Source organism: Thunnus maccoyii, chromosome 13 (genome assembly GCF_910596095.1).
Source record: "Thunnus maccoyii chromosome 13, fThuMac1.1, whole genome shotgun sequence".
NCBI classification, from domain to species: Eukaryota; Metazoa; Chordata; class Actinopteri; order Scombriformes; family Scombridae; genus Thunnus; species Thunnus maccoyii.
The window spans coordinates 21,950,442-21,977,097 of NC_056545.1; the positions used below are offsets into that span (position 1 = coordinate 21,950,442).

At 40.2% G+C, this 26,656-nt stretch overlaps 1 protein-coding gene across 10 annotated transcripts in view; it reads left to right on the forward strand.

Moving 5' to 3' along the window:
- The window catches only part of gria3a (glutamate receptor, ionotropic, AMPA 3a), a 71,200-nt gene that overhangs the window by 27,396 nt on the left and 17,148 nt on the right, over positions 1-26,656 (forward strand). For 7 of the 10 annotated variants that reach the window (XM_042430388.1, XM_042430387.1, XM_042430389.1 and 4 more), the window contains exons 4-12: positions 1,944-2,131; positions 14,307-14,360; positions 14,653-14,814; positions 15,184-15,351; positions 15,766-15,870; positions 18,409-18,516; positions 20,522-20,728; positions 22,259-22,632; positions 25,629-25,827. In XM_042430388.1, coding sequence (XP_042286322.1) covers positions 1,944-2,131; positions 14,307-14,360; positions 14,653-14,814; positions 15,184-15,351; positions 15,766-15,870; positions 18,409-18,516; positions 20,522-20,728; positions 22,259-22,632; positions 25,629-25,827 — 1,565 coding nt within the window. Of the gene's footprint in view, positions 1-1,943; positions 2,132-14,306; positions 14,361-14,652; positions 14,815-15,183; positions 15,352-15,765; positions 15,871-18,408; positions 20,729-22,258; positions 22,633-25,628; positions 25,828-26,656 lie in introns of those variants that run through there. The other 3 variants (XM_042430391.1, XM_042430386.1, XM_042430392.1) reach the window with 3 other exon arrangements.

Genomic DNA, 26,656 nt, shown 5'->3' on the forward strand with positions numbered 1-26,656 from the left:
ACATGGCCTCATGCCTGTGGCGGTGACCCACTTCCTGTCACTTTAGGTCAATCAGTCAAACACTGTGTTCACCTTCAAGAAAAACTAATTGAAATACTATGTAGATAAGAATTTCACTCTCAACTCTTGTGATGTCCTATACAGATTGAGGAGACTCATCTGTGAATCACTGTTGCGTTACAGTTTATTTGACAGAGTTATGGTTTGTCACTGGACTGCGAGAAAGGCAGGAGCAGGATTGTGATGAAATTTTAACTGCATACTCAGAAACTTAGTGCTTCAACTGTAGAATCTGAGAGGTCCCACGTTGTTGCTCTTCAGGAATAATAACCGTCAGTGTGTGTGTGTATGTATGTCACTGTATTTGTCCTCACATAGCAGATGTTTTGTTGAATCGGCTCCATGAAACCTTCAAATAGCTCAGCAGGAGGTTCTGGCTTCCTGGAACAATCCCAGTAATCAGACAGTTCACCTTCACTTCCTTTCAGCTGTGCCAACTACATTATATGCCCAAATTTACAAATGCTACCCAGTAGCTGTCAGATAATGTCACCACAGACTTTTAACAACATCAGATTAATGGATAAAAAGCTGAGAGCTCTTTCCAGACAAAACTGTTTTCCCAAAGGGATTGTTAAAAAAAGACACAAATGACCTCCCTTTCTTTAACTTTTTAAAACAAATACTGTATAACAACAGCTTTGTTTTCCTTTCTTTTCAGTCAGAGTCACTGACATCTCCTTTCGGCTGATTTAGAAACCGTCTTTGTGACCTGTCATGACTGCTGACTATAAATCCTTAACCCCCTCAGTAAACTATCCAAATTCCTCCGGGTGTCTTGTGGCTTTTCAGGGTCGCCGCTCAGCCAGGTTACTGTTAGCTCAGCGTCTTCCTTTCATATGCCTCATCTACTGATTCATCCCATGGCACGGTGAGCTCTGCAAAGCAAACATGCCACTGAGTTACATCAATTGTGCTTGCTGAACTGCTTCTTTAGCAGTCCATTTCACTGCATTTGCTAGAGTATGTGCTACACGACTTATCGTTGTGCGTTCCCTCTCTATTCGTGTCATCTCTAGCCTCAAATTCGCAAGTTTGGATTCTTCAGTCGAGCAAGAAAGAGAGAACTGCGGTGACCTTATGTGACACACTGTGAAGGCAGCATGGGACACAGAGCCATTTTACAATTAATAGTTAATTAATTATGCTCTGTAACCTCTCTACCTTTGGTGCAGCCGCCACAGCTTTAACTTAATCTTTTGTGCGTATATCGACCTCTCTGTGGACTCTTTTCCCATTTTTCCTTCACCGCTGAATCTGCTTAGTCTGTCGAATTTATTTATTTATAGCATCCTCCTAAACCTTTTTGCAGGCTTCTCTGAAATTAACTCTAAAGAAGAGGCATTAATCTTGTATCTGACAGCAGTGATACATACAAAAATACACTAATACTGTAAATGCATAAATTGCAAAAGCATAGGGCTCATGTTTAATTCATTTGCAGTAAGAAAAAAGTCCTAATGCACAGTTCAGTTTATCATCTCACACTTGGGCCTTAAATCTACCTTCATCTGGACTGTGTTCAGTGTTTGTCTGAGTTTCGATTAAAAATCACAGCTGATATTCTTATGTCCATCTCTGCTAGTACCTGTTCATATGTCATTGTCTGTGTATTTTTGGAGTAACACAACACATACTATTGTTCAGATAAACATTTCAGCAATCTATCATGGGTTTGTTAATACAGTAGTTGAAATCAAAAGCTGGTTAGCCATACGTCTAGTTTTCTTTTGATTTATTCAGCCTTGTTGAAAGCATTAAATAGGCATTAAACCTTTGCAGCTCTTCTTTGCAGCAATTTTAATTGTCATCACAACGTTTACCCGTTGGTGTGCTCTGAAAGACAGTTGTGTGATGGAGCTCTCCTCCCTCTGCTCCTCCAGGTTTTTCAATCCTCCAGGCCATCATGGAGTCGGCTGTGGCCAATAACTGGCAGGTGACAGCTCGCTCAGTGGGGAACATCGTGGACCCCACAGAGTACAGACGCATCATCGAGGAGATGGACCGCCGGCAGGAGAAACGCTTTCTAATTGACTGTGAAGTGGACAGGATCAACTCGATACTGGAGCAGGTATTGAACCAACAGTTCAGCCAGCTTTATTTGAGAAAAATAACACACTGGAAACAAAACTTCCTTCCTTTAAATGCCTTTATTCAGCCTTGTTGCTCTGCATGTTTCGTTGTTTCTAAAAAGGAATAAACACACTCCTCCACACTTCTCCTTGCTTTGTGTTTTGAACACCACTTCCATTTACACACTTAGTGAATAAGACACTCTACTGATTCGCTCCCCTCCTTTTCATTTCTTTTTTCGTTATTACCCCAAGCATTTGGAGTGCATCATGATTGCCTCAGATCTCAACATTCTCATTTAGGAGATGATATTAAAACGAGCGAGTCAGGCATATTCAGTTAGGCTTATTATTTGTTGTTTTTTTGTGCGCACATTTGTTTGAGGTCACCTGGGCTTAAGTCACGTGGAGGAATTGAACAGCCTCCTCATCCTTGTTTCCTAGGTGATCATCAGCTACAGCTTTCCCACATGAGTCTTGATTCACATTCAGTGTTTGCTAATGCATGCTGCTCACTGTGACTGCACCTCAGAGAATGCTTGATTGTCAGAAATGTATTAAATGAGGGTTAACTGTTAATTTGCATATTTACTCAGAAGATCATTAGTTTTCATTTGGAGGATTAGAAACTGCGTTACACATGTGGTCACATTTTCCTTGCAAATGAATTTTGGAGTGTACTGCTGTTAACAAATAGATGGACTTTTATCTTTTATTGATAGTTGAATATTGATAATATCTCCACTAACTAACCCTAATTCTGACTACAGCAACCCGAACCGAAATGTTTTTGTAACCTTACTCCCAACCAATGGAGGTAGCTCTGACACTGAACATCTACAGACTATTTCTGTCAACTACACAATATTGAGTGTCACCTGAAACCCAGCAGGAGGTGTGTCAACATTAGACTAGTTAAATAAGAGACTGTCTCCAGATAAATGGTCATTTAAACCAATCTATGTTCTGACAAGCGACCTCTTGAGGCTTCTCACAGAAGCATAAAGTAGTGTAGGAAGTAGTGTGATATTGAAATTGATATTGCTATTGATAAGAAGTCAGAGTGGATTGGGCATACAAAATATCTGAGTTTTACACTGGAAACTGCGGTTTATGTCCTGTGTCCTACAGGAGTCAACGTTGGGTTCTTTTAACCATGAGATCCATCTTTCACCAGCCTTAACCAAACAGTTTTATTTTTCCAAACTTTGTCTGAACCAAACCAAACCACTCATACTGCATGGATCATTTTTGTGGTCAGTTATAATGTTACAAATGTTACAGTTTCATTTAGCAGATGCTTATGCAAAGTGATGTACACATGAGAATTAGTATAACGCAAGCAAGGTTCTAGTCAGGAGAGAACATGTGAGTAAGTGCCATAAAGCTAAGTTCAGGTGCAGAGGTGTTTGCGAAAGAGCTGGGACTGTGAGGTCTTCTGTAGGGAACGATGGGAAGAGCTGGGTATCGTCAGCATAGCAGTGGTACGAGAAACCATGAACCAGCGGAGGGCAGATCCTGAGATGCAAAGCTCAGTGAGTATGGAGAGAAGGATTTGGTGGTTAACTGTGTCAAACGCAGCTGACAGATCTAATGGTAATAGAACTGAGGACTGACCAGCAGCTTAAGACGATCGCAGGGTTCCATTACCAACAGTGGTGCAGTCTCGGAAGAGTGCACCTGCTTAAAGCCAGACTGCTTTAGATTGTATGGGTTGTTCTCCTGAAAGAAATTCAGAGACTTGGTTAAAGTCTGTGCGTTCAAGTATTTTTGATAGGAGGGGTAAAGTGAAACTGGCTGGGTTGCGTGTAGGTTTTTTAAGCAGTGAGGTGACCCGAGCTTGCTTAAATCCAGTGGGGAACACACCTGTTGTAAGCGAGGAATTGATGATGTGTGTGACTGTGGGGTTAAGTTCAGGGGAAATGGTCTGTAGGAGGTTGGTTGGTATCGGGTCCAGTGGACAGGTAGTGGGACGAGTCCAGCAGAAGTTTGGAGACTCCTCGGTCAGTTGGCAGCAGCAGACTGAGTTGGTCAGACTCAGAGAACTGGTCACTGGCAGTTTAAATGGGGACTTGGTAAATAAAGCATGCACATGTTGTGGCTTTGACTTGATGTGAAGAGTTTATGGAAAGAAGTAATTGATTATTTGTCATCAGTATTGAATGTGCAGGTTCCTTATTGTCCAGCCACATGTTTACTTGGGAAATACCAATAATACCAATAATTCATAATGTACAACAAAAGCAAACACAGTGCCTTGTAACATCTGCATTTCTGGCAGTAAAATGGACAATCTTAATGAACTGCAAAATACAGAAAAAGGACTGTTATAGTTTGGATAACTGGCTCAAAGAATACATTGACTTATTAGAAATGGAGCAAGCTGGATACACCCTCTAACAAAATCACGCTGGACAAAGTAAATTGCGGGCACATGTAAAGACATATATTATCAGTAAGGAGAATTTATGTGCAGACATCTATCATTCAATTTGTGGTCGTTACTTTTATTATCAAGGCCCCCGCACTCCTTCCCTCCCGCTCCCCCATCATTGTGTATGTGTTGTACATGTTGAGTGTTATGTTATGTCACAGTTTGTCCTTTGTCTGTAGAAATAAGGAAATGTAAAGACAATAAGCAGAGTAGGGTGTTACTAAAACCATTAAGCCCACACTTATAGTCTGTTTTGTGAATTTGTGTGTGTGTGTGTGTGCATGCTCATTTCAACCATCCCCAGCACATCTTAACCTTCTGTTCTTCGCTGAGATATTTGTGTGTAAAGGCCGCTGCCCTCTACATAATGATCTTCATTATTGCCGGCCTTACGAGTTTTACTCTGACCTTCACTGCAGATCTGTCTTCATTTCCTCTGAAGCGGGGGAATATTTTTAGTGACAGCAGAGAACATTTCCATTAATTAAGAGAAGTTTGCTTTTCTCCGCCCCTCACGTTGACGCAGCGGGTTTCTTCAAATGTTCTCAAATTGCCACTGTATTAGATTCAAGTTATCCAATCAGTTAATGGTGTGTCACTCAGTGTCACGTCTGGTCGAGCCGATCATAATCTCTTTACTGTGGTGGCTTAATGTGAATGGTGGCCTCGTAGGCAGCATCTGTCAGACAAGTGCCTCTCCAGATGCTTGAGAGAGGCAAGGCACGCCTGTGTCTCCTGAGAACGATTCCTCGTATGAGCTGTGACATCAACACTTGCTTTAATGTAATATCAGCTCCCAATGTAAGTAGGACACACTGTCCCATAACTGCAACAACAATGAGCCTACTATAAATAGCCTACCCTCCTAGCCTGAGGGAAGATCTCTCACAAATGCTGGAGTGAGCAAACACAACGGAGATCACTCAGGCATCAGGAAGCAGCCATTTTGGATGTGATTTTTTTTTTTTTTTAATCAGTCTTTAGGATTGCACCTCATAAACAGACTATAATCATCAAAATCATTTTGCATTCAGGCTATTATCTCTACTCAGTGCATTATTAATGGATTTATGTGCAGACATCTATCATTCAATGTGTGCTAATTACTTTTATTATCAAGGTAGTTTCGGTTGTAACAGGCTTTATTTGTTGATGGATGTGCTGTGGGTTTTTGTTGCTCCCTTGTAGGCTTCCTTACCGCTTTTAAAAGTATCAGTCTGCTCATCCCCTCCGTAAAGTAAAGACGGAGCGATAAACACCTTTAAGGCTTCTCATCAATAATAGAAGCACAGTGGATTTATAATCGCTGCCAGAGGACCAGTCACCTCCAGCCTCCTCCTGCACAGCGGACAGACAGAGAAAGAGCTAGAGATTAAAAAAAAAATATACTGGAAATCCAAAGAGCTTGTGGGATTTGAGCCATGTAGTGTAAGTCTCCCTGTCTAGAGCAGCGGAGGGAAATCGGAGAAGTGCTGAAACACCCAGAGGTGCACTGGAATTCCACACCCAGTGATTGGGATAGTAAAACAAGATGCTGTGCTGGGATGAGTCATCTGATGATTGGGTCATCTGTGTGGATGTTATTTAGTCCTGTTTTATCTGTTCATGCTATGACATAAAAACGGTTTCTGTTGCATAAATATTTTCTCTGAGGGAGCTGATTTGTAGCTTTAAATATACAGTATATTTTAATAATGTATATTATAATGTATAACTCTACGAGCCTGCTGTTATCATACTGTGATCACAGGCTCTAATACTGAGTCAGTTTTCACATATTATGTGCTTGTTACAATGCCATTTAACCTCAGTTTGTAAAAATTTAAGCTGTAGTTTGAAAAGGCTGGGCCTCCGTAGATAGTCTCGTTGGAGTAAGACGTGTCCTGAGCATGCTCTTCAGTTTCAATCTTTTAATTTCATTTTAAACCCACTTTAATTGGCACAAAGACACTCAAAACAGCTTCATAATCAAACAACTATAATTAAGAAGATACAGATACAACAGCACAGAAGACGCAAGCATGAGCCCACTCCACCAACAAGATGAAAAATAAAGGAACACCTACCATCAATACAAACTACAACCATCAGGAGTGAATCAGTTATCCAGCCTTGCCACTTGTATCAACGAAGCCAAACAGCGTATATCCAACATGGAAGACCCACTATCCCCAATTTCAGCAAGCCACAAGGCACTCAAGTCCTTGACAAATGAGCTATCACAGAAAGTGGACAATTTAGAGAATTGTCAGTAACTCTCCCAATGATCCATTATGGAACAACTACTATTAAGAACTTTTGCCCAGCATAAAGCTGTATATGGTGTAGAAAATAAAGAACTTTTGAAATAAATGCAAATAAGACCACAATTGACCACATATTAAGGAGAAGCTGTAATCATACCTGGGTTGACAGAAACTGAGCAAACAAATTGATGAACAAAATATAGGGGAAAAATTGGAATGCAGTTCAAAGAAATTGGGAAACTGATTTGATATATCCTTGGAAACTGAAGAATCATGTCTGGAAAACACTTAACAAAATATCGAAATCAGTGAAGAACAAAATGATCAATTATAAACTTTGTTCATAGAACATACTTCACCCCTGCATGACTGCAGAGGATGTGTGTCTCTGACTCTGATCTTTGTTGGCATTGCAAACAAGATAAAAGGTACTTTTTATCATATGGTATCGTCTTGCACTGAAGTAAAAACCTTCTGGGAAAATGTCTGGGAAAGATCATTGGCTATGCTGTTCATTGTGATCCAGCACTGCGCCTTTTGAATTACACTGTTGAAGGAACCTGGCCGTAACCAACTTTTCAAATGCAAATTTTAACAACTGGATGCATGACAGTTAAAAGACTGATAGCAACGAACTGGAAGGATGCAGATCAGCTGAAAGAGAGACTGTGGCTTCAAACATTCCTAGAGACGATCTCCATGGGAGCTGCATCTAATCTTTCTGAAGTTTATAATGAGGAACAGCAACTGTGGAAGGTCATAAAGGACGTTGTTCGTAAAATACCTTCCTTCCCCAGAATCTTGAGACATACTCCAAAAGCCTCATAAATGGTCCATGTGTCCTTTGTTGGTTACTCTTTTGGATAGATGGCTTGAACTATACTTTCTTTTGTTTAGTTCATCCTCTAGACCCTCATCTCACTAAGCTACATTTAACCCCTCTATTTTTATTTAATTATTTATTTTTAATCTGTTATCATAAGTTTTATTCCTTTATTGTCTCTTATTTTTCTTTCACCTTGTACAGGTCATCTGTGTTGGTATGTCACCAAAATATGCTGTTGCCTTTTTCTATTTGTTGGAAAAACCAATAGGTTTCAAGTAAAAAAAAAAAAAAAAAAGCTGTAGCTTCTAAAGGCTAATGTGCTCTCCGGCTATAAAAAAAAATGGATCACAACAGTTGAAAAAATTCATATTAGGGACCATGAGGGACATTTTATTTTGGAGGACACAGTGATTCTTTTGGCTGCTTTATATTTAGTTGTCCTTTATTTTGTTTCCTCTCTTTTCCAAGTTTTCTTGCTAGTTCACCACTGAGTGTGTATATGAAACCTCAACTGTCATGAAAGTGGCAGGAATGGACCCAAAAACAAGTGGAAGCAGGTCTGAAGAAAACTTTATTTGAAGTGTTCAGGCAAAACCAAAGGCTGGAGGGTAGAAGGACAAAACTGAACACTGAGCCTAAGCAGAACAAACAGAACAGACCAGAACAAAGGATCCAACAAAGACTGACTCCCAAACCAAGACTTAAATACTAACTGAACTAATAAGGGGATGGGGAACAGGTGACTAGAGGCAAGAGCAGGCTGGGAGTGATTGCCTGGGAAAGACACTGAGAGTAAGGCAGAGTTAATGAAGGCTAATGCCGGGCAGGTGTAAAGGGAGCGCAGACTGGGGAAGAATACTGAGACAAGGGAAGGGCAAGTGTGAGGAGGAGTGCATGAACACAGGAGGAGAAAACACAGGGAAACCAGAAAACCAAAAACACAATAAGCACAGTCCAACCAATAAAGGCAACCCAAGTGACAGAAAGTCCCTCAAAAAGTCCAACTCAAAACAGAAAAACTCTGAGGGCATCTGATGGATAATGACAACCAAGGAGTTCAAAGAGACTCACGAGAGTCTCTAGAGTTAATGACAGAGCCATGACATCAACTTGAACTACAAATGAAAAAATGAAAGAGCAATATGAAAAGAGCATGTGTGATACCTCCAGTTGAACTAGAGTATGATGTCTTAAAAAATAACCATAACAACAACAAGAAGACAATTATCTGTGCTTAGGCCTTCATTTTCTTCGATTATAAAACACAGAACATGGCTTTGGAAAAAAAGAAAAAAAAAACACTGACTGTAGTAGAGGAAGTTTTCGTACAGTCTCCTTTGTAGCGTGCACTTCCAAAGGAGACCCTAGAGAAGTCTGACTTAAAAGCACCCAATATGAAAAACAGCTTCAAACACATGCAAACAGGAGAGTTGGCAGGTGCACAACTGTAACAAGGGTAGTGAGGACATTACAACTTCATACACATTTTTGGGGAGGGGAGGGGGTGGGTACAGTGGTATTTGGAACAGTGTTATGTCCTTCCTCCATTTTCCTTCTTTAATGCACTTCTTTGACAGTTAAATCCCTTCTTAGATTTTGTGTCGAGTAGCATAACAATAATTAGTTGACTGGTGAGTTATCAACCTCAGGATGCCCGTTCTAGTTCTGAAGAAGGCAGATGACAAATCACTGTAACAAAGAGAAGCCTCCATCAGTGGGAAGGGAGTCAAATCCTCTTGAAGGCACTTGGGCAGACATCCAGCTCTGCACAGGACTGTGGCTCCAGTCTGCTTAATTAGAGTCGATTCCTCCGGGAATATTTAGGCTGATTGTGCTGCAGCTCGCCCCGGCTCAGGCCGGCATCAAACAGCTCAGCACAGACCTGCTCGTCCAGACAGGCGGACAGGAGGAGCCCAGAGGACGGACAAATAAAGATAATTGAGACCTGAGACAACTGCTCTCTCTCTCTTGTTCCCTCTCTGTCTGTGTTCTCGAGTTACAGTGTGTATCCTCTGCATAGAGAGATGGCTCCACATTAATGATCATATCCTCAACAAAGAGGTGAACACTAATGTATAGATCTAACATGAGTCTGTGCAGTGGGTTGATTTGTCTATTAGCTATGATTCATTTGTTTGCAACACACTGGCAGGGGTGAGCTTTAGAGGTGCCGGTAGTAAGATTTTGTTACTTTTGACAGAGCGGCTTCCCCTTCCTTACAGTCTTTATGCTAAGCTAAGCTAACTCTGTGGCTGTAGCTTCATATTTAATGGATTCCCAAAATGTCACTCTTAATATATCTCAAACGAGAAACGAGATATAACATGTTAATTAGTGAGCCTTTATGCTAAGCTAAGATAACCGCCTCCTAGCTGATTGATATCAATCTTCTCATCTAACTCCACTTTAAAAAAGTACAATGTGGAGCTTTTTTTGTAAATAAACACTATGTTTTCATTCAGTGTTTCTCATCAAAACACAATGTGTATATCCATGAAGGCTAACAAAGATGCAAATGTATTTCCTGCCTCATAAAATATTTGCAAGCTGGTTTTGGAATATGTTAAAACCTGCATTGTTTACATCATGTCTACTCTTCCTTAATCCTCACCTTAGCTGGCTCTGTAGTTGCCCCAGTATTGCCTCCAGTTTTTAGTTTTATTAGTATAATTAGATGAATTCAAAACCGCAGCTACACTAATGAAAAATTCATTATGGGCATCATAAAATAAAATAAAAATCTTCTGGATAATGTTACATTAAATGTTAAAGTTTACACTCATACTGTGTGAACAGATGTTGCAGGTATTTGTAATAAACTGAAATGACATTTGGTTTTGATGGTCATCAGCATTATCAGTCATTGCGTGTCAAGCTGAGCTTGTCAATCTCAATGTATTCAGATGAGAAGAGGGGCAGATTTATTGGTGGAAACCGGCCAAATGGTACAAAAAGTAGTCTGACTTATCATGACCTGCCCAAAACAATTTTTTTCCAAATTAATAAAAAGTAGCCCAGTTGGGAGGAAAACTGCCAAATCTGTGGACACTGGCTACCTCATAGCTGGCTTCATTTCTCTCTGCATTACTGGCACCAACTGAACTGAGCATCAAACCCTCTGCAGGAGTGTGTATCATTTATAAAACATTGCTCTGTAGCATTATGAGTTAAAAACTACACAGGGTACCTTTAAGTTGAACATATATTTAACCAGTTGTTGTTTTCTCAGTTATAAGACAATATAATACAAAACAACACAATTTTGGGTTATTATGATTCCGCCTCCTTGTACAGAAGCCTGGTTTGTTGGACTCACAGATCCATGAAACTTTGAACTGTTGCCAGATGAGAACATTAACTGTAGAAAACAGTTGACAGGGCACGGCACCTAGACTATCCTTTCCATTCAATGTGCATTAAAAATTTAGGAGCCACTCAGTACAATCAGTGCTGCAGGTTCCTTCTCGCTTTCAGGTTGCAGGTCTTCTTTTCCCTGAGCTATTTGAAGAGGTTGTTTTGTGAGAAATGGATTTTGACAGAGAGGAAGATGTGAGTCCTGTGACAATAAAAGTGTAGTTCTCTCAGTGACGGTAATGCCTGACCTCTTCCGGGTTCCTGGTGGTTTCACATACTCACAAAAAGTGATTATCCCAGGGGGCCATGAAACTAGAGCATCAGGATCCTTAAAATATTAGTCATGCACAGATGCTTTTTTTCCCCAGAATGGTTCTGCCAACAGAGGAGGAGAGCAAATCCCACAGCAAATCAAATGAAATTATCCTTTACAAGAACTTTTAGTGACACATGAAAATGAAAATGTAGACTAGTAAACATTTCTTTGTATAAGCTATTTGTGAATTTGAGAGCAACTCACACACAGCTGAAAAACTAGTGAACCACTAAACAATTTTGCTCACATTATTGGAACATGATATCATATCACTACCTTAAATGATTTTGATTTACCACTTAATTGAGTCCACAATATTATGCCATACTGTGAATAATATTTCAATTGAAAATGGAAATTGCCATGATAGCCTTTAAGTTTTGCTGACAGGAACAATGGAAACTGTTACCAAATTACATTGTAACCTTTGTAAAACATTGGCAATACTTACTAATTATGGTCATGCCAATAAAGCAAACTGAATTTGGTGGAAACAAAAAACTATGAAAAACTTTTCATAATTCTTGTGTCATGTTTCCATAAATGTACAATGCAGAGTGTAATTGTACAGTTTTAAATTCAGTGTCACTGATTGATTGTGTAAATGCAAACATCATTGAACAGGTACAAACCTCCCAGAATTGTATCACTTTCTGATTCACCAAGAAGAGGAAACCGAAGTTGTTCTTCCAACTTTAGAATAGTCGTCAGTCTCTGTGCCATGGATGTATAAGAGAACTGGATACAGCGTTGGAGGCAGAGCAATGTTCATAGAAATGAACGTTGCTCAGTGACACATGAACCCAAAAAAGCAACTTCCTGCTGTAAAGAAATTACCTGGATGAAAACGTACTGCTCATCTCTATGGGCCCAATGTGCCCATAGGGCAGGCGCACTAGTGACTTCTAGTTTAGCCCTAATTAGCCCCCTGGCTAATTTGAATGGGATTAAAATAAATCAATCGTGCAACTCCTCTAAATGTTCGAAATGCGATCGGACTGAATGGATCAAACTCTGATAGTGAAACGAGTCATTTCACAATAAAAAATTCAAAAAAAAGCACCCACTATTTTATAGCCGCTTCTTTTCCCATGATTGTGTGTAGGGAAAAATGCTTTTTTGGCCCCCGTCAGACATGGAAGTTGTAATTCCACTTGCCAGCACAATGACTACCAATGCAGCTGTCAGGGGATTTTCTTTTTTTTGTGCAAGTCAAAACATGTTCAGGTTGTTTTAAGAGGAAATGCTTGACAAAGAAGCCAAGTGGTAAATCCACCGACTAAATGTACCTAAAAGCAACTAGATGATGAAATGTGACTATTTTGATGCAAAAAAATGGATTTGCTTTAGATTAAAATCAAATTCTTGGAATATTACAATGATGGCTGCAAGCTTATTTACACTAAGCTGTAGTTTAGTGAACCTTGAACCATGTGTGTATGAACTGTCTTCAGAGTAGTTTGCATTCAGTATAACTTTCACCCCTGCTGTTACTCTCAGTAGACAGCCAAATAAAATAGAAACACTCCCACATTATTATTTGTTTTAGCATACCTTGCAGCTACAGTAAGCAGTAAATGTTTACAGTTGATTATTTTCTAACAGCTAAATGAGGTTTCAGTCAGAAACAGCAGTTGAGGTGTCACTTTTAGACGCTTATATAAAAGTGTGAAGTCTGCTTTCTGCCTGAATGTGTTGCTGACAAACGCCAGTTGTAGCCAGTCACTCCAGGCGCTGCGGCTTCATTAAGCGCTCGCTGTGTTGCCACACTTGGGTCACCGCAGCTCCCGCTCACACGGATGAATAGCAAATGAAAAGCTTTTCAACACAATTTGGAAGACAATGAGCAGAAAAGCTTCCAGGAATTTTTGCTTATTAGGAAAACTTAGGATGTGAGAAATTTCAGAGTCAGCGGTGGCGGCACAAAATGTCGAACACAATGAAATCATTTTGCATTTCCGAGGAAGGTAATTGGATTTATTGTTGAAATTGCTCAGCGTGTATAAGCCGGTCGAAGGGCCAACCTTGGAGCATCAAGGACGTTCCCTCTCTAAAGACAATTAGGAAACATTTAGGCAGAAGTGAGCAAAGGATTTTAAAGGGCACAGGTGTGAAAGAAAGCACAGGTGTGACACTGCATGCAGATAGGAGCCACTGAATATGAAGCTGGACAAAGGAAATTATGGAAATAATACCCAGTAAGACATGTACTGTACCACAGGGATGCATGTCCTTGCTTCAGTGCTAAAATTTCTAATCTATATTCAAGTCTTTACAATCTCTCCAATATGATATCACTATCATTCTGGACATTTAACATTTAGATGAGTTCAGTGCCTGAGTATACTTATCAAAACTGTGGGGGAGTGTAGAAAGTGAAAAAGACTGAAAAAAAAACAAAACACAACTATCCACCCCCTCGGTATCTTTTTGAGGCTTCGTACTCCATGACGGAGAATCAGAATCGAGAGAGATATGGAGAGAGAAAGAGATTGCGTGCAAGGTTTGGCTGGTGAGGAAGTTTAAAGAAATCGGCGAGCGCAGCTCTCTCTGAGTCTGCTCACTCAGACAGGTGCTGTGCTGTACAACGTTTTGGGTTTAATTAAGTCTAGTGTGCGACTGAGACAGGCGGAGCAGGAAGAGGCAGACTGTGGAGCACAGGCAGCTGCAGAGCGAGAGGGAGGTTTGCCGGAGCCTTGACCTTATTTTACACGTTGAAGTTAATGGAAAGGAACAAGCACTGTCATCACAGTTTCTCCCCTCTCTCTGTGTCTCATACAAACACACACAAATGTACAAATTTGCTCACACGCTCCCTCTTGCCCTTGCAAATGTCGCTCTTAAACGCCTTTTCTTTTTTTTTCCCTCTCCTTTTTTCTTTCTACCAGCTATTCTGTATTATAAAATTGAAGGTCTGTCATTTCTGAATCTCAGCCCTCTAAACGTTCTCAGTGTTATGAGATGTGACTCACCGTGTGTCTCCTCCTGCAACTTGTAGGTGGTGACCTCGGGAAAGAACAGCAGAGGATACCACTATATCCTTGCCAACCTGGTGAGAGCTTGCAACATGAAACAATCCGACAGAACACAGTAAAAAAAAACTAGAACAACACTGCTCAGTGTGATGCAATTCAGTACAAAAAAGTGCAACACTTATGACCAATTTAGTCAAAGATAATTCTCTCAATATGTAGCTATGATAGATTGAGTGTGGGAATAATTAAACAGAATGTGTAAATAAGACACAAATAAGCTAATGATGAACAAGCTTAAGCAGTTTTGAAATGTTTTTTTGCTGCTAATGATCCCTTGCTCTACTAGCCAGTTGTGCTCTTTGCTCTCAGGGTTTTTCCAACATGAGCCTGGACAGGGTTTTTTCTGGTGGAGCCAACATCACAGGCTTCCAGATCATCAACCCAGACAGCCCCATAGTCCAGCAGTTCCTCCAGCGCTGGGAGCGCCTGGATGAAAGAGAATTTCCAGAAGCCAAAAACACTCCACTGAAGGTCAGTGAGGCATAGCTGCCGAGGCTGCAGTTACATTTTATTTAACATCTTCAAAGATTCCTTTTTCTCTCCCCTTTTTCTTCCAAGTTTAGAGGCAGTAACTGCAGAAATGAGAAAATACATCAATCTGAATCTTTTCAGCGAGGCGTTGCTTAAATAACTTGTCACCTGCATGTCCTTGAATAGAGGCGGCTTTCATACTCAAGCAATTTTTATGTCAATCATAATGCAAGGCTTTGATTTTCTTACTTTTTACATCTGTAGCGCTGTTCTCTGTGTATGCCAAGTATTTCTACTTAGATAATAACCTTTACAGTGCTGTGCCTGCACTGGTGATGTTACTGAGGTTTCTTGTGGCTTTTGTCTCAGTACACATCAGCGCTAACCCACGATGCCATCCTTGTGATTGCCGAGGCCTTCCGGTACCTTCGCCGCCAGCGAGTGGATGTGTCTCGCAGGGGGAGTGCGGGCGACTGCCTCGCCAACCCCGCTGTACCCTGGAGTCAAGGCATCGACATAGAAAGAGCCCTCAAAATGGTAGGACTGAGGGCGTTCACTGTCTCTGTAAACAGCTCTGCTTTTTTATTTTATTTACTCTATAGTTATTTGCTTTATCTCACTCTTCACTCTATTCTGCTTCAAAAGCTACCAATTTTACCTTTATGGTAGCTAATTTTGCACAAAATACTGATCCGATTGGTCCAAATCCAGACCTCACAGTCAGTCTTAGCTTGCAACACAACACTAAGCTCTCCAATAAAGTGGGAATAAAAAAACACAAAACACTTCCAGACCATGAAGATGCTGTTGGAAATACACCTTTCACAGAAAACACATGTGGAAAACCACAAAACGCTTTAGAGAACATTACACACCATATATCAAGAATGTTTGTATCATGTTTACTCTATGTTAGAAACAGGTTATCATTCTTCTCTTGGTGCCTGGCAGGTCCAAGTACAAGGTATGACAGGAAACATCCAGTTCGACACATTTGGTCGAAGATCTAATTACACAATCGATGTGTACGAGATGAAGTCAGGAGGCCCCAGGAGGGTAAGTGAGCACAAAGCCTCTGAAATATCATCATAATTTAATTAATGTATAATCAAATACTCTTCACAGGATTAGATATAGATATTGGCATTAATACAGGCAAGTTTCAAGCGCTTCTGTGGTGAGGATTTTCCTTTCTCATGGCGTGTTGGCAGTACGCGAGTTAGGGTTGATTTTGATTCAGACAGAAGTTGCCAGTAGCCCAGTCTTGCAAAGCCAGCCCAAATCATGTGAGCTCACATTCCCTCTGAGATTTTAATCTGGAAAACATCCGCTGAGAATCAGTTGAGCCCTGCAGATGGAAGCTGGACCGAGCTACAAACTTTTGGGGAGTGATAGTGTAGATGATGACGTGGCCACATTTATTCAGAAACAGATTACAGTTGATAATTTAGAAGAACTTTGGTGTTTACAGAACAGCTGCCATGTTTTTCCAAAATAAAAGTTTGATGCTAAAACGATTGACTGCCTGGCAGGCGGTCTATCAGTTCAGTCAATTGTCTAAAGGGTTCATGTTGATGCCTGAGTGCAGCACAGACCTGTCAATCATCTATAGAAAAACCTACTTGAAATGACATCAAGAAATTGGACCCTTGGCAGACAACAACAACCAAAGTGAAGCTTGTGGGCTGGCTTTGCAAATTATCAGTAACTGATATTCTGTATATATAATGTGTATTGGCTATTTAAATGTGACTTTTTAAAGTTCAGTTCAGTTTTCAGCGTCTGCTACAGTACAAGGAAATCTTCTGACACGGACTTTAGACCAGTAAAATTCTTGATAAAACCACAATGTAATGAAGCTGTTAGGTGGGATAGCAGCTCTTATGAGGCAGGTTTTACAGCCTCTCAACCTGATAATATCCTCACCTCTGTCACATCACCAGTGAGGAACACTGACTGGCGGACATATTATATGAATCCTAACAGCAGCATTTACTTGTACCAGCATTTAAGTGCAACTGAAATTAAACTGCAACTTTACTTTATACTACAACATAGAGATCTGCTCTGTAAATTACATGCACTTTGTCCTCTTTTGAGGGAAAAAATCAGTATCCAAAAAGAAGAAATATTTTTTGGTCATATAGCAAACAGAAACATTTTATTTTACACTGTATTTGAATAAAACAGTAACTGTCACTCTTTTATCATTGATGTGATATGACAATGATGAACAGCCCGACATCAGTCTTAGACACGGACAGAGAAGAATCACTGTGAGCCACAGCATTCATTAGCTTTCAGCTACAGTGCGTCCCTTTTGTCTACAAGCACGGACACGTGTTGCTCCGTGGCTCGCTAAATGAGCTAGCAAACAAACATCTGGGAAAGGTGCACTCACTCAGACTAATCATTTAGCTAGTTAGCTTGTCAGCTGTAGCGCCTGTCAAAGTTGTTTAGTTTAGTTGCTGAATGATTAGGTCCTTTTTCTTCAATACCACCAACAGAACACTGTCTATCCTCTATTGGCTTGTAAGCTACAGTTAACAGAGCAAGTCTGTTCACATTGTGTCTTGATGCCACAGCCAGTTCAGCTCTGCTGATTCACCCCCTCAGAGGCTTGATCCTTTCTGATATGTCTCCAAAGTTTTTTCTTCCTTTCAATAATAAAAAAAAAAACTGCTAACATTTGTTTTTAAAATCACATTGCCAATGAAATTGGACTGCAAAGGGGAATTACTTTTGTAATTACAGTTGGACTTTAAAATCTCCACATACTGGCAGTCTGACTGTGCCAATGTGATAACTCAGTGCTCTACTGTAATTGGACTTTTTATAATTGGGCAGGACAAAGGTAAAAACAGAGCTGTTTGAACACACACATACACAAACACAGCATTATGGCTGTGGCTTGGCTAGTTCCACGACCCTGAACTCTGACAAGGTCCCTGGCTGGCACCAAAAGGAAGTGGCCCCATACTGTCCACATAGTTCAGCTCACAAGGCACCATACATCGCAACGGCCCGCACATCCAAACTCAGTGTGAGACAATCTGCAGTGACAACAGAGTGAGTACTGAGCATTACAGCTACCAGAATTGGGAGACGTTGACTTCTTCTTGGCTGACTACATCAGAGTGTAACAGATATAAACATAATGCAGCTACTGGAGTCATCTGAGATTCAGCAGACACAGGCCAGTGTTTGTTTTTGAGTTAGATTATACTGTGTGTGATATGTGTAGTATTAATAGCACAGTAGAACATCCTGCTGCACTGGCTTGATAGGGTACATTCAGACTATTAAGTTTGTCTTGCTGGTATTAATTTTATCAGACTTCGAGTGCTCTGTTGATGCTGCTTTCCTGTTATGTAAGAGAACATTTGCAGATCCAGGAATAGATTACTCCTACTCTGCTGAAGTGTAGCCCAGGTGAAGTGAGAAGCACCACTACAAGCTTTTTATAAAATCATACATCAGGCAAAAACCAATCTGTCTCCAGCTGTACAGATAGAGGCGACCAACTCACACACACTTTTGTAAAAAAGTCTTTCTGCTTCATGTGATAACTGTGAATGTTTGTGTCGTTTTCAGATCGGCTACTGGAATGAGTACGAAAAATTTGTATATATAATGGATCAGCAGGTCACCAACGAGTCCTCTTCTGTGGAAAACCGAACAATTGTGGTCACTACTATTATGGTACACTCTCAAGCAGGTTTTAAGTGTTTCACCTTAAGATTTCTGCCACTCAAGGTCAAGGTGTCCATTGTTGCAATCTGTCCTGGGAGGGTAGAATTATTTTATTTTGAGTTGCTTTCCATCCACTCACTACATGTTGAAACAGTCGATTCACAAAGAGTGTTTCAACTGTATCCGTGTGGGTGCCAAAGCATTTTGGTTTTTTTATATTACAGTGGGCTGTCGTAGTAGTGACATCACAATAACGGCTTTGGTAATGATAACTATAAAAGATAGACACCATCGTATTCACATTCAGTGCATACGTAAGTAACAATGTTTCCCTCTCATTAAGTAAACCGTCAGTGTCGCTGTGGACAACTGTGTCTCACTGGAGACGTGAAATGATCTGCACACAAGGAGGACATAAACAGCCAAAGGCTGAAACCTTTGGTTGTTTATCCCTTTGTTCAAATTAACTTCCCTATTCTTACCTAGAAGTTAAACCCTGAATTGTAATGTACATTTTCTCTGAAACCAGTGCTCCCAGTATATTAGGTTTAGGGTGAGACACAGTGCTAGTTAAGTCATGATACATTAGTTCCAGGTCAGTAATCATCAGCCATTTTTAAATGTAAGATAAGGTACGCCTTATCTTACATTTAAAACCATGGCCTCTCGTTCCTTCTGACTTTGCCTATTATGTTTGCATCTTAGGCAAATTCAGAATGTAATAGTCATACATTTCCATTTCAATGTCTAGAAACTCATTATCCTCATAACCAGGCTGGAAATACAACAGTATTCAGAGTGAGGGTAAAAACACAGAAGAGTAGTGTCATTGCATTATTTTCTCACTGCCAGGCATGCCTTTGATTTGAATAAAGTCAACTATTATTTTAGATGCATCATAGTCATCTCATTTACCTCATGTTGCTTTTCCTACTTTCCATAACTTTAATATGAACTTTATATTTAATGAAAGGCCATCCTATTATTATGGGGTGCGGCTCTTTCATTTTGTCTTTCATAACATCGTACATGAACGCAGGATGGAAGAGAAGGTAAGAGATTTAAACAGCAAAGAAGAAAAGCTGTTGGATACTGTAAAAACATCACATCAGCAAAAGATGAAAGTCTGCTCTGAAGAACTAGAACCACAAAGTCATCAAGAAATGAGCTCTATTGTAAGCAAAATTACCTCACAAAAACATGTACATGCCATATGAATGTAAATTAATGAAGTAAATCACTCTTGCTGAATATCCTCAAGGTGACCTCTGTTCATCTAAAGGAGGTTTAATGGCAAACATGTTTTACATGGAGGAGGAATAAGATGATATTTTATTGAAATCCAAGGCACTGAGGTGATGTGGATTAGTCTTAACAATGCGATCAACACAACAAGCAGATTATTTTATTGTCATAATAGTGACAAATAAAAAGAAAATTGAGTCACTATGACATTTTATTTGGTCATACAACTACTCTTCTGATGTGGCTCGCACATTTTTGCATTTAATATTTGTAAGATGAGTCATCTCTGCAGTTTTTGATGTCTTTAATCTTTGTGCTGTCACTGACGTTTACTTTATGAACTGGAAAAGTGCTCCATTCAGCTTGCCCTGCCCCTTTGTGCCATGCTGCAAAACACATGCAACCCCTGCCTATTGCTCACATCCACAGATTTAGGTTACGGGTGAGGTTAGCATGAGGGAGCCCTGACATCCTGCTTTGCCTCCTTTATATGTGTTAGACGCTCCACTTCTCCCGTCGGCCCAGTCGGCCTCTTTACTCCAGCAGGGGCCTTTTTTTTAGTCTGTCAAGTCCCCCAGTAATGTGCCTGTAACTGATGCTTGCTGTTTAACCTCTGCTCTGTTTGTTTGTTTGTTTGTGGTCCCCACATTTTGTCATCCCAGCATGTGTGCATGCTTCAGTATCAATCAAGGCCTTGTGTGACCTTGGTCTGGCCACTGTGGGTGTGTGCTTTCTTGACTATGAACTCAAAACTTTGTCTAATTAACAGGAAGCTCCGTATGTGATGTACAAGAAAAACTATGTGCAGATGGATGGGAATGACAGATATGAAGGCTACTGTGTCGATTTAGCTTCTGAAATTGCAAAGCATGTGGGGATAAAATATAAGCTGTCAATAGTTCCGGATGGAAAGTACGGAGCCAGAGATCCAGAGACCAAGACGTGGAACGGGATGGTGGGTGAACTGGTTTATGGGGTAAGTGTCAGTCTGCATGTGTAGCTCATAAGGGGACGGGGATTAGCTGTTCAACATCTGTTTCATCATTTCTTGCTACTTACTACTAACTACTAACCTTTTAGATTCATTCAAATTATTGTAAACGTCTTGAAGTATCCTCAACATTCAACCAGCAGATTATAAATCTCTCTCAAGTGCGTATGATGCAAGACTAAAGTAAATATTACATGTAAAATATCCTATTTTATCAGTTCTTGTCAGGCAAGTGAGCTTTTTTAAAACTCACTCTTCCCTCACTCCCTGTTGTTGTAAAGTTCACTCATCAGAGGGCGAATGTGAAGGTCGTCTTCGTTGGTAAAGATGGCAGCAGCTGGTGAAGAAGCCTCATTAGATAAAACCCCTGCACTTTAATCAGTTTACAGCTGTATTACACCTGATAATGGTGATCATCAGCCATCTGCAAAAAAACATTCAAAACGTGGCTTGTGAGTGAGTTTTAGGGAAACCCTTCTCCAACTGTAAAATCTCCTCGACCCCTGCTTGTATCATGCGTCTTGTGGATCACTCGCACTCGAACCGACTTTAACAAGACGATTTGCATCTTTAATGAGATCCCAGCTGCTGAATGAATAATGTTAAAAATCTCTCACGGCAGACTTGAATCTAAAAGATCTGCATGCAAGCAATGCTTCAATGCAGGTTTCTCAATTCAACACTTGTACTTTCTTTCTGCAGCTATGACTATTTTACTGCAGACCTCCCCGTAGAAACAGCTTAGATGTAAAGAGATGACCCCTTGTGTAATTGAAATGGTCATGCTGTATTTCAGTATTAACACTGAATATGTATTTCCATCAATTTGCCATTCAGATGTAAATGACCTCATTCAAGAATGAATAACGGACAGATACCCCTCATACATTTATCTAAGATATGAATCTGCAGTGTTAAGTATTTTTATATTTCTAAGTCGGTGTGGGGTCCAGTTACAATACCACCCTCTCCTCAAAGCATATCTCTGCAAAAAAAATGTGTCACTGCAGTGAGATACTAATTGATGAGCCTGTCAGGCTTTGCAGAGGATCTGATGGAGGTGAATTTAACAGGCTGATTCACATTTCATGGACTGCTTACATAAGCTCCTCTACCTCTGTCTTCCAACCCACCGCTTGATTCATGGAGGAGATTTGGATCGAGACAAAGACATTAGCCAACACAAATGCTGAGTGACTCATTTTCAAATGGCAGATCCCCTCTCGCTGGCTTTATCACTGGTCTGCTACTCAGTTTATTCTAAGCTACCACATTTTACCGCGTCCAATCTGTTTATTCCATGAATTTACATTAAAGCTGAGTGCTCTGTATCACCAGCTGGCCATGTATATGTGATTATAAGTAAGACAGTGTGACTTATAAATAATCATGGTTATTGGTTTCACTTGTTTATCAGTGTTTGCTGTAATAAATCAATGTTTAATATTTTTGGTTGGTTATTTATGGTTTGTACTGAAAGACTAACTCCCAGTGTGCCTGTTCCCATTTTCACAGAGAGCTGACATAGCCGTGGCTCCTCTAACTATAACGTTGGTACGGGAAGAAGTGATAGACTTCTCTAAGCCCTTTATGAGCTTGGGCATCTCCATTATGATTAAGAAGCCTCAAAAGTCCAAGCCTGGGGTGTTTTCCTTCCTGGACCCACTGGCCTATGAGATTTGGATGTGTATAGTTTTTGCCTATATCGGCGTGAGTGTGGTGCTCTTCCTGGTCAGCCGTTTCAGCCCTTACGAATGGCATCTGGACGAGAACGATGAGGCCAAAGACCCTCAGAGCCCCCCAGACCCTCCAAATGACTTTGGGATTTTTAATAGCCTGTGGTTCTCCCTGGGCGCCTTCATGCAGCAAGGATGCGATATCTCACCAAGGTTGGTTGTTGTGTTCATTCTCCACCACCTCTCAGTTGTCCTCGTCATCTCTCTGCATTTTATAGTCCCGTACATACATCTCCATCCTGCCATGGTGCATATAGGTTATTTTGAGCTTTGGTTTTGCCGCTGTCCTCCTAACCTCACACTTCACTACACTGCACTTCCTTCCCATTTCCTTCTCACTCTACTATACATCCCTTTGTTTTCACGCTGCATGCTTGGCAGTGATGCTGTGCATCCACAAAATAACTTATATCCACCATGCTGAGGGCTGTAAAATGCACAGTGGTCATTACATTTCAATCAGAGTAGCTGCCTTTATTCTTCATGACTCTTGGAGGGCTACCGTGTTTTTGCTGCATGTTCCATTTTACGGTCATCAACTTGGTGCATATAATGTATTTCATGTGGAAATCCGTCATCGCCTTTTTTTTTTTTGATGAAGCACCGTAACTACATTAAGTATTTTCCCAGTGCAATGGCCATCCAGTCATCCCCTCAGTCCATTCATCCATCCATCTCTTTACTCATCACTGTTGTGGTGTCCCTGACCTCTTCTTCAAGGATTCTTGCTCCCATCATCATTTCTTCTGGGACTTTGGAAGCCTATAGAAAAGCTGGTTGAAGACCAGTTTTGGATTAGTCGGACAGTGAATGGAGTGATTAATGATGTGCCGCCAGAAGAATGTGGGTTTTTAATAGTGGGGGAGATTTAACTTTCTTTCAGGCTTTATTCTTGTATAAGGGAAACACAATGAGAGCTGTAAGTATTCCCTACAAAGAAACATCTGAAAGATACAGACAAGTACAAAATCTAAGTATAATATAGTATTATAAAATGTAAGTATCTAAGTATCTAAGACTGCACACTTAGTACATTTAGTAACAATACTAGAAATAACATGATCATTTAACAAGAAAAATCAACATTACAAAAAAAATTAGTGCCTCTAATTTCCTCAATTGCTCATCTAATGTAGGTTTTAATACAGTGTAGTTTATGAATGAAAGCTGGTGAATGACCAGTGCGTCTAAGTAGCTTTTCACCGTCTCTATGTTGTTTTGAAGTGATATGAGACTATAGTCGCATATTTGTGAGTTTACAGTAAATCAGTGAATGATATTATTTTGCCAAAGTATTTTCTTTTCAAGCTGTTTTTGAATGGAAACTATTGCTGCTCAAGGTCATAACTGCTGTTAAAATGAAGAACTAGAATAGGAGACATTGCAGTCTGCACACGTGTCATTTACACTGATTATTAAAAATATTATTAATACAGTAAATATTACAGGAGTGATATATAACTGATCCCTGCTTGTAAGACAAATGCTAGATCAAAAGAACATCACACAAGCTTTCTGCTGCAGACTGTATCAAAGAGTTTTAGTAAAACATAAATTGGGCAGAAAACTATTAAAAATAAACAAGTCCAACATTAGTGTTTCTACATTTGTGGTGCAGTAATGGTAATTTTAACAAACCTGATGGTTTGCAGTTACACAAGTCTGTAGTTGTTATTTAAGTGCTGATTATATAATCTTTGCTAAACACAGTATTATAATACTCTCACATAGGCCAGTATTTTTCACCAGAAGAGGAAGGGTATTGTCTGATTTCCATATCATATTAATACCTTCTGTAATCTCTGGTCTTTGCTTCTGACTCAACCATGTTTAGACCAACTCATCTCAAGTATGGTCATTGACCTTAATATGATGTAATTCTTGATAATTATCCCAATTATCCCAGCCATTTACAGATATACTTTGAAAAACTCTTTGTAAAACTTTTGATGATGTAGTCGCAGCGTACTGGAGGTTTTGAATGTAACTCTGAATCACGAACAAAATATTTACACCTCAGGGATAGTCTGAATGAATAAATAAGCCATGAAGACAATATATTAGGAGAAATCCAGAGCATCTGCAATGCAGTGGTGCGGTGCAAATGGATCCTCCTTTGAAATGAGAAATTCGAGTTCATCTGAGAGTAGCGTGTTCAGTGGAGGATGTCTGTGATGGTGGAAGTTGGGGATGGCACCAGAAAGAATAGTCAAATTTGAAAATATGAACCCCGGTTTGAACCGCCAGGCACAGATTTAAAGCCAGAGCCTTTTACGCAGATGTGAAAAGTGTGAAGAATTGGTTAAGGACCAGTGAGCAGGATGGGAGTATCTGTGTGACGGAGCGGTTTGGCTCATCACACTCTGACTTCAATAACAGACAGAGCCTCATGGTGCATTTACTTCAGACTTGTTCTGTTCTCTGTGGTCTAAAGTTGTGGTTGTGAGTGTTAAATTTGACAACAGTTGAACTAGATTGAACGTTCTAACAAATGCAGCAGATAAACTTACTACCAGGCTCACCAAAATACTCACAGATGGTAATGTTTAATTGAAGACCAGAACCTGTTTTATTTCACCAGTGACAAGAAATATGCACAATACAGCAGTACAGAGGCTAGCTACGGGCCAGTGATGTCTCTGGAATTAACCCAAGTCATCTTGGACAGATTCTGGGGCGTCGCTCATCACAGGCAGTCTGGCATGAGTCTGCAGGCTGCTGGATTTAGGCTGCTGTTGGGCTGAGCATTTTTAGCTATCTGAGCTGGTTGTTCACCTGAATTAGTTCCAAAACTAAATGTAGACACAGATATATTGAGCTAATGAGGCCTATTAATACTTTCAAATAATTAATCAGCTGTGCAGGTGACTGTATTGAGTTACAGTAATGATATTTAAATGAATTTATGTGCATATGCATGGAGCACTAGAGACATGTCCATGTTCTTATCACTTAATGGGTTAACTGACCAACTGGACAGTTTTTTCCCAAAACTGTAAAAGATTTTTCAGACTGAGCTTTACAACCTGTGAGCTGACAACATGTCAAACACAGCAGACACAGTGGATTGTGGTCCTCTTTCCCCTTTCTGTGTAGAAATGAGCACGCTGCTCTCATGTCTGTCTGTATGCTCTGTTTCCTCCTCTCAGGTCTCTGTCTGGGCGTATCGTCGGGGGAGTGTGGTGGTTCTTCACCCTCATCATCATCTCCTCCTACACGGCCAACCTGGCTGCCTTCCTCACCGTAGAGAGGATGGTTTCTCCGATCGAAAGCGCCGAGGACTTGGCCAAGCAGACAGAGATTGCCTATGGGACGTTAGACTCAGGCTCCACGAAGGAGTTCTTTAGGGTGAGTGTCTCATCTGGCTGTCATCCATGCTGTCGCTGCAGTGCATAACGAGCGCCGCTCTAACAGTAGTTAATGTTGGCCAGAAGCACAGAGCTGAATAAGTCTCCAGAGCTTTCCTGTGGGTTTTGATTTATTACCTGCCAGGTAATAAATCGAATGGATAATCAATAAAAAAAATGTCTAGAATCATATTTTTCCCCTTATACAGCACCTCCAAAGTACTAATACTACAAGACATTGGATTAATTCAGTAAAACAGTAGTGCACAGTGTTTTAGAAATTAAATTTTACTCAAGAATTAAACTACCTAAAATAAAACTGCATGCTTTTGCTTTGGGATGGATAACTACAATGAACAACTGTCTCAGAGTAGAACATCAGTCCTAATGTTATGACAAAACTAAATTATGGTATTATGTTCATGCTTCAGAGAAAATGCATCTGGTTGCAAATCCATTTTATCCACAAATGTAACTTTCTATCAAAACTGTAGTTTTTCCAGCTTTATACTTTTTTTTAACTAGAGGAATAATTCAGCTGTGCAACAGGGACAATTATGCTCCTTCATCCAACCATCTGTAGAGTCATAAAACAAACTTTGATGGCGCTTCCTCTAATATGCAGATTCATTTCTATTCTATACAAGTGCTGCCAAAGCAAGGGCACAAATATTCTCATCAATGTCACACAATGCATAGAAGTCTTATAATAAAAAAAACAGATAAGGCTGCAGCCCAAAAAACCCCAATAATTCAATGTCAAGTAGTAATGTCCCTTTAGAAAAGCAGGTGAAGAATTGTGTTGGTCTTTTAATACGTTCAACATTTTG